At 48.1% G+C, this 8,821-nt stretch overlaps 1 protein-coding gene across 1 annotated transcript in view; it reads left to right on the top strand.

The window, feature by feature from the left end:
* The first annotated feature begins 1,065 nt into the window (after positions 1-1,065).
* LOC124096872 (KN motif and ankyrin repeat domain-containing protein 4-like) overlaps positions 1,066-8,821 on the top strand; it is a 293,293-nt gene continuing 285,537 nt past the window's right edge. Inside the window, 6 exon segments of the mRNA XM_058581440.1 lie at positions 1,066-1,093; positions 1,353-1,656; positions 1,658-1,800; positions 1,803-1,985; positions 2,021-3,244; positions 4,502-4,609. Of these exon segments, the coding sequence (XP_058437423.1) occupies positions 1,066-1,093; positions 1,353-1,656; positions 1,658-1,800; positions 1,803-1,985; positions 2,021-3,244; positions 4,502-4,609 (1,990 nt within the window).

Raw genomic sequence — 8,821 nt, 5'->3', positions numbered from 1 at the left:
GTATCAGGTGTTTATTATGTGCTAGGCATTGTGTCAGGCACCTAATATTCATTATTCATTAATTAGGCCTTATAATAATGCTACATTACATATTATTTTTCCCACTTTACAGATGATGAGATGCAGCAAGACTAGGAGCAGAGAAATAGATGGAGCTCTGGAATCTGTTTTTTGAACCTCTTCTGAGCTCAGCTTTTTCAGAGTATGCTCAGCAGAATGTCAGAGGTAATAGTACCACATGAGGAATGCTGGAAGAACCTGGTCTTCTTCTGACCTGAAGAAGAGGATGCCTGGAGAGAAGTCCCTAGGGACTCCAACACTTGAAGGACTGACTTGTTCTTAGAGGCCTCTGTGGGGGCCAGTAGGTCGATGTTGCATGGAGCCCAATGGCACCTTGGTGCAAAGTTTCCCATGGTGTCTCCCATAGTTCAGGCTGCCTTAAAAGCCAAAGGGTCCACAGGGTCCATGTCTCTTGGAGAATATCAGCCTGTGTTCCTTTTGACATTTATTGGCCCTTCTCCCTTCGTGCCTTTTTTCCAACCTACAAAAAATGTATTCCGTTACAGGGCATGGTGTTTGAAAGTGGAATTCAGCTACGCATGATCACTGTTAAGCACTAAGCAGTTTTCAGGGGGAAAGAGCATTAGCTATGCAGGCTCACTTGTTCCAGTTCTCTCTGATCTTCATGTAACTGGATGCTCAGGCATGGGAGGAAGCTTCAATAATGTAGAGGGCATAACTCATTGATATCTCCGGTGTAACAAGATTTACTAATTCTTATTTGAGTAATGCAAGTTTCTTTTTTATGCTGAGCAAATTGTGTATCTCATCCTTCAAAACCTTCCATATCCATAATTGCCAATTAGTCCCCCTGATGTGCCAGTTCCTGGTCACTTCATTTCAATGGTTACATGACTCCAACCGGGAAAAAAGTTGTGAGATAATTTGTTTCGCTGGTCTTCAGGCAGATTCCACATCATCTGAGATGACATACTGCAAATTAGAAATCATTCCCTCTACCTGTTCCCTTGCAGGCACTGGCTAAATACACATTGCTTTAATAAGATGGTTTCCCAGTACAGCCAAAAGGACTGTGAGCTTCTCAGCACAATTTAGACGCTAGAATATTTGGGAGAAATCTCACGTGACATTGTCAAGTTGAAATCACAGATATTAAGTTTCATCACCCTGTAAATTTTGTTAACTTTTCTTCTCCCCCTCCCCTCCCCCTCCTCCCCTCCTCCCCCCTCCTCCCACTCCCCTCCCCCCTCCCGACTGCCCCCTCCTCCACCCCTCCCCCTCTCCCTCTCCCCCCTTCTCCTCCTCCTCCTCCTTCTTCTTCTTCCTCTCAGCCAAAGACCAGTTCTCTCTGGGGGATGAAGAGAAAGACCCTCCAAGGAGCCACCTATACTCTGTGGAAACCCCATATGGCTTTCACTTGGACCTGGACTTCCTCGAGTATGTAGATGACATTGAGAAAGGGAACACCATCTAAAGAATTGCTATCCACAGAGCAAATTTTAGCACGTTGCCCTGAAATTTCAGCCTTCCTGACAATGGGGCTCACCCCCATGTTACTATCCCCGAGGAAAACTGGTCTCCAGCAGTTCCAAGGAAGGTGTCACCCAGGACACTGGAGCAAACCCAATCACTGCCATGATCCTCCCCACGCCTCAGCCAGCGGGAGCCAGGTGAGCTATCATAGGAAGGCCCTATTGGTGGAGGCCTCCAGGCAGCTGGAGGCTGCTGCTCCAGAGGAAGCCGAGCTCACTTCTGGGAGTGGACGGCCCCAGCTTTTGAGAGCTCCAGCATGCCAGCCACGCGGCCGCAAAACAGGGCCTCGGAGGAGCCAAACCTAAGCGCGGGTCTTCCAGCACCTCCTGCCTTCCCTCCTCTGCAGGGGGACAGCAGCATCTGGGATGGCACCTTTGGCCCAGCGGAAGGATTTGCAGGTTTTCACAGCTCCAGCCCTCGAATGTCGCCCAACTGACAATCAACGATTTGGGAGACCTGGTGGCAGGGCTCCCAGAGCTAGTCCAGGAGGGGGCTGAGCCTGCAGTGGGGGAAGTGAAGGCTTCAAATCACCTGTTTCTCCCAGGGCCTCCTCCCGCATTCCAGAACGCACTCCTAGAGGATGTGGAAGGCGAACCCCAAACCAGAGAAGCAGAGAGCATTCTCACTCCTGGCTCCTCAACACCCAGCCCCCCACCTCTGCCATCTCCCATCCCTGAGAATGAGCTCCCTCTGGAGGAAATCGAGCTCAACATCAGTGAGATCCCACCCCCGCCGCCCATAGAGTTGGATGTGAGAAGCATCGGCATCCGGGTAACTGAGGAAAGCCTGGGCCTTGCCCTGGTGGACCCCAACAGCATCTCCAACCTGAAGGAGCGGGTCTCAGCCCTTGAGGGTGAATTGTCTGGCAGAACCAAGGAACTGACCCAGGTCCGAGCTGCCCTTCAGCAGCAGGAAGAGGAAATCAAGACGCGGGAACAGAGGATTCGAGAGCTGGAGTGCACTGTAGCCCAATTGGAAGAAAAGCTTAGCCAAGAGACTTCCAGAGATGCCCAGGGCCAGACTGATGCCATGGTGAACACTGACCCTCCCCGTGGGCTCTTCCCAGGGGAGTCATGTGACAGGAGCATCGGGGTCAACCTTCTGAGCATCACAGACTCTGAAAGCTGGGGGGCCAGGGGAGAGGAGAATGGCTTCCTATGGGGGCAAAATGGTCACACTCGAGCGGGTCAGAGACTGGCAGAGCCTGTGCTACCGCCCCAGCTCTCACTGCCACAGGGACCTGAGAAGGTCCTTGCCTCCGCTTTACATTGCTGCCTCCCCACTGAACTCAGGATTGAAGAAGCAGGCTCTGAGCACGAGGGAGGCCTGCAGGCAGGAGGCGAGAGCCTGGCCAGGGCAGCACAAGGTTCTTCACGGAGCAGTGACAGAGAGGCTGCCCCAGGGTCCAGGGAGGAGCTCCCAGGGAAGGAGCACCCGGGAAGGCCACCAAGCTCTCCAACAGATGCCACCATTGGGCAATATGTGAAAAAGATCCAGGAGCTCCTGCAGGAGCAGTGGAGCTGCCTGGAGCATGGGTACTCGGAGCTGGCCAGCGCCATCAAGCAGCCTGCCTCCAAGCTCAGCAGCATCCAGAGCCAGCTGCTCAGCTCCTTCAACCAGCTGCTGTCTGCCTACTCAGCCCAGGCTCCCCCACAGGAGCCTACAGCCCTGCCCTCCTCCCCTCCAACCGGTAAATACTGGTGCCCAAGGCAGGGAACCTTTTCTCCTTTATATGACAAATCCAAGGGAAAGGGGGTTTTGGTTACATGAGTAGATTTCTAAAAAGATTTTAGCACCTCCAGGAGCCTAGTGGAATAAAAACTGACCTGTGTAAGCATGGGGGCCACACCTCTACTCTCCTTGTGTAGGTGTAAGGCTGACTGCAGGGCCACCACATACAGCTGTACAGATAGTGTCAGCCACAAAGATGCCAGCCAGGGAGGGCAAATAACAGCTGAAATCCAGCCCACGCTCCCTTTGCCAAACCATGTGCCTGCAGCACTGGGTCTACCCAGAGGGGGCGCTGTTCTCATTTCATCACACAAAGGCAAAGACTTGGCCAAGGGTGGTCCTGCCTTTGGTGCTCCCCCCAGACTCCCTGCCGGTTTCCTGGGCTTCAGCATTCGTGCTGGAACAGGAAAAATGCTTTCTGTCCCTCTCACATCAGAGGTTTTCTCTAGCCTGGTTTTGGATGAGCATTATATAGAGATTGGGAATTGTTCACTGAGTATTTTCTGTGTGCATGCATGGGGGCAGGGGCTCACATGGGCCAGAGCAGCTCCTCCTCTTCTGACCGATCTCACACTCTTCACTGTTGAGGAGAGTGGAGCCATTACCATGCTTGGCTCAGTGGGCAGCATGCAAGTCTGCTTCCTGCCACAGGTCACAGATTGGCTGCCTTCTCATTTCGGTGCTAGTTCCCATCTTGTCCCTTGGGAAATGCCTCCCATACCACTGAGCAGAGCATGAGGTTGTGCTCTTGCTCACATGTCTCCAGTGTCATCACTACCCCCACATCACAAATGTCAATGTGCACATGAACTAGAAAGGACTTCTGAGGTGCCCTTGAATGGAGAAGGGTACTGGACCATGAGTCCACAGACCTCAGTTCTATTCCTGCTCTGCCATTCCCCAAGGAAGCCTGAGTCTCAGATTTCCTAACCATAAGATAGGGACAACAATGACATGTGCATGTGGTTCCCTGCGAGAATGTTCCAGTCTCTCTACTCATCCACATAGAGAGGGGCATCATTAACAGGAACCATTCTATTGACAGTCATCAGAAAGCCAGACTTCTGCCCAAAGTCCCCAAAACATTTGATTTGAATTATCTGGTTTCTGTCCCTGTCCACCTTTTCACACACCTGTAACCTGTATCCCCTTAAAGGAAAAGCCCTGCTTTTGCTACTCCAAGATCTTTCTAACCTGTGATGTTGTATCTACCTAGAGAGCTCCCTGCCGACCAGCCTTAAATCCATAATGAAAAAGAAAGACTATGGCTTCCATGCAGGAGGTAATGGGACCAAAAAGAACCTTCAGTTTGTTGGGGTTAACGGTGGGTAAGCATTGCTTGTGAAGCTCCGACTGCCTTCCCTGCTACCTCTCCTGCTGTTGTCCTCGGTGCTCTCTTTTCTAGGGGGAAGCATATGGCTTTTGTTCTTCTGCAAGGGAATTAATCTCCAAGGTCCTTTAAAACTCCATGTCGGGTTTGCACATGTTTGGCTCTTTGCCAGATGTGCTGGCTTGTTGGAACCTCTGCTTTTAATATACTTGGCTTTAGTCTCCCCCAGGGCCAGGACTCTGGGTGGTTTCTGGGAGTTTGGGGGAACATGGACCCTTTGAGGAAGGTCTTTAACCCAAACCATGACACTGAAACTAGTAGAAATGTATGTGTTTAAAATGTTTCTCCTTTAATTACTGCAAACCAAACCCAAGTTTTGGGCAATGAAGGGAAACAACCAGTCTATTGATAAAGAACATGAACCAAGCCTTCTGTAGTCTAGGGACTTAAACATTGGATTTAGAATATAGTCATGCAGCTGGGCACAGTGGCACATGCCTCTAATCCCAACAACTCATGAGGCTGAGGCATGAGGATTGCAATTTTGAGGCCAGCCTCCGCTTCTTAGTGAGACCCTGTCTTAAAAGAAAAGATTTTTTTAAAAGGACCCGGGATGTAGCTCAGTGGTAAAATGCCCTGGGGTTCATTCCCCAGTGCCAAAAAGAAAGAAGGAAAATTACAGTCACATGTCACCTAACAACCAGGGATACCTCTAAGAAATACAGCATTAGATAATTTTTGTCACTATGGGACACCACAAAGTACTTACAAAAGTCAAAACATCTATGATGTCACTAAGCACATGACTGTATTTTCTAAATCACTCATTCAGCATTTATTAAATGCCAACAATATGCTAGGTGGTGGGTATTAAAAAAAAAAAGTCAAATAGATCAAGGTCCCTACCTTTAGCTTGCAGATATGTCAAGAAACAAGGGAGAACCCACTTGAGTCAAATGTATGAAAGATGATATGTCATGAGCTTTGTAATGTTTTGAACAACCAATAAAAAAGAAATAGAAAGAAACAAGGGAGAAATGCTGATGTGCCAAGACCAGTTGTATTAGTCAACGAAGCACAGGATGCTGTGGAGGCCCAAGGAGGGGTCCAGCCCAGCAGGCAGTGTGTCCAGAAGACTGCCCAGAAAAAGTGGGGATCCTGCAAACTTAAGTCCCACCAAACACTAGTCGCAAACGGGGGTGGCATCATTGTTGTAGTTTCTGTAAGGGAAACATCAGAAATGATGAAACAGGTTGTCAGGTGGGCTGCTGCTCCCACTACCTCTGGTGTGTGACCCTCTGGCCCATGAAGAACCATGTTTTGTGCTTTCACCAGTTCACATGCAGAGGAGGAGGATCAGCCTAATCTCCAAGCCTAATGCAGGTCATGCTGCTGCCCAGCTTAAATGCCCTTCACAGTCCCTCTCTGTGCCCAAACCTGGAGGAACTAGATCATGGTTCAGCCTTCTCATCCACCCCAGCTCCTGCCTTGCCTCTCTCCAACATGCTGAGCTCAGGCCCATTTCAAGCCCCCTGCATTTGCTTCCCCTGCTTAGACTGAGCCCCTCCTGGGGTGCAGGAGCATAAATAATCCTGATCTCCATCCTGAAGACTCAGGTTTAATTAGTCTGGGAGACAGTCCACCTACTGGGAATGCTAACCCCCACCCCAAGTGTTCTAATGTGCAGCTGAGGTTAAGAACCCATGTCCTAATTGAAGCAGCTCTTCCTCCCATCACTAGCCCATGGCCCTTTTTAACTTTGTGGAGTTCAGTTAAACTCCAGTGTACTTCCAGTTCTCCACTGTTCTTTTAAGCAGCCTTGAGGCTCTTCCAAACCAGAAAGGTGACATATGTAAAAATAGCCTAAACTTCTATCTAATTCTCACATCATCAAGAAATTAAATTCCATTGGGGCTGGGGATATAGCTCAGTTGGTAGAGTGCTTGCCTCAGATGCACAAGATCCTGGATTCAATCCCCAGCAATTAAATTCCAGTTCTAAGATTGAGTCAATGTTATTGATTTCAGTTATTCATGGATTCCTGGGTACCATCAACATGGTAGCTCAGTTGAGGGAGGCACATGGTTCAGTGGAGCATGCCTCTGTATTCCACTTTCCATTTCCAGTATTCTGGGCCTTCAATTGAGAACATGAAGAACAGTAGCTAGAGTCTTTTGAGTGTCTTCCCCATCCCAGAAACTGGTTTAGGTATGACATGCATGTTCACATATACAATCCTTGTGGAGACTGTGAAACAGATATTAATTGCATTTTCCAAGTGAGGAAACTGAGGCCCAGAGATGTCAGTAAATTTGGTTGAGATCCCAGAATCTGTCACAAAGCCAGAATTCAAACCAAGATCTGTCACTCTCCCAATCTAGACTTTTTCTACTACCCTCAAGTAGTTTACAGGGACACTCTGAGGCTTTGAGAGCACCTAATATGTGTGTGAAGAATCCAAAGACCAGTAACATGGAGCCCTGTCTTAAGTAACTCACAGACTTGTAGCCTATTAGGAGTTCTAGGTGGGCTAGGCCAGGACAGCGAGCAGACACCCTAAGATTTGGGTGCTGTAAATTTCTGCTACCATTGATTAGACATCCAGCCAATACTCATCAACTTTATGGTGGTTTGGAAGCTTCCCCTTTGATGTACTAGCATAGAGGGTGCAAAGGGTTGTGGAGAACAGGCCCGAAATGCCATTACTTTCTCTCATCAGTAGAAAGGGTGTTGAGAATGATAGATCTGTCACACTCTCAAACCTGGGCTCCCTTCAGAGGCCATTGTGAAGCATATGAAAAGCACATTACAAACTGTAAAGTGCTGTACAGAAAGTGACTTCTCCTCCTCCTCCTCCTCCTCCTCCTCCTCCTCCTTCTTCTTCTTCTTATTATTATTACCTGGGATTGAACTGAGGGACCCTCAACTACTGAGCCACATCCCCAGCCCTATTTTGTATTTTATTTAAAATACAGGGTCTCATTGAGTTGCTTAGCACCTCATTTTTGCTGAAACTGGCTTTGAACTCTCGGGCCTCCTGCCTCAGCCTCCCAAGCTGCTGGGATTACAGGTGTGCACCACCAGCCCGGCTGTGACTCATTGTTATTGAGAATAGAACCACAGAGTATACCTCCATAAGCTGGGTCCCTAGTGGTGCAAGCTTGTTGAGGTAGAGCATGCTCAATGGAGAGCCTTTCAGAAGCATGTGGCATGAATGTGGATCCTCAGCCCTTTTCTGGGACCCTGGTGAGGACCTCACTCCAGGGTGGGGCACAACATGTTTCTGAAGAGATAAGAGCGCTGGTAACCTGAGGCCTATTCACACATCTTAAAGCAAACTAAAAGTAGGGGTAAAAACAAAAATTGTTAACACAGCAGTGTCCACCTTCACTCCTAATCAGGACAGGCTTCTGAGGTGGTGCACTGGGTTATCATTCAAGGTTTGTAACCCACTCAATCACAGCCATGGTCAGAGGGACTTGAGAGGAAAAACTGCTAATGAGTCAGCCACACCAAGGTTTGCAGATCCACTGGCACTCAGGTATAACAATGGCACACTTCTGAAAAATGCTTGGGGTGGAGCAGAGGGAATATCAAACAAATGCTGGGTTCTCTCCTTGCACAGAACCTGTAAGTAGCCCTAATTGACATTGTTCCATAAATTAGATTTCTTCTGATGAATTCCTAATCTACAAGAATACTATTCTGAATGATCATTGTTAACACTAAGCTTTTACCATGTGTTAGGCATGCTCTAAGAGATTTAAATACATTAACTAGGGGCTGGGGATGTGGCTCAAGTGGTAGCATGCTCGCCTGGCATGCGTGCGGCCCGGGTTGGATCCTCAGCACCACATACAAACAAAGATGTTGTGTCCGCCGAAAACTAAAAAATGAATATTAAAAAAAAAATTCTCTCTCTCTCTCTCTCTCTCTCTCTCTCTCTCTCTAAAAAAAATTAAAAATTAAAAAATTAAAAAAAAAATAAATACATTAACTATAAATTCCACAATAAACCTATGAGGTAGGTTCTGTAGTTCACTCTTTTCCACAGAGGAGGGCAGCCTAAGAAAGACTGTCTTGATCTACTGAGATAATTTTGTTATTTTGCTCAAAAGAGCCACCTAGGCTTTTCCAATGAGCAACTGCACAGGGACAATTTGGTTTTGCACACAATACTACCCTGGAGAAGTGACATCATTTATA

This window comes from Marmota monax, unplaced genomic scaffold, assembly GCF_021218885.2.
Source record: "Marmota monax isolate L192 unplaced genomic scaffold, Marmota_monax_Labrador192_F-V1.1 WCK01_AAM20220418_F8-fsc00023, whole genome shotgun sequence".
Classification (NCBI taxonomy): domain Eukaryota; kingdom Metazoa; phylum Chordata; class Mammalia; order Rodentia; family Sciuridae; genus Marmota; species Marmota monax.
The sequence above is the reverse complement of the archived record's forward strand: the minus strand, read 5'-3'. Positions and strand labels throughout refer to the sequence as shown.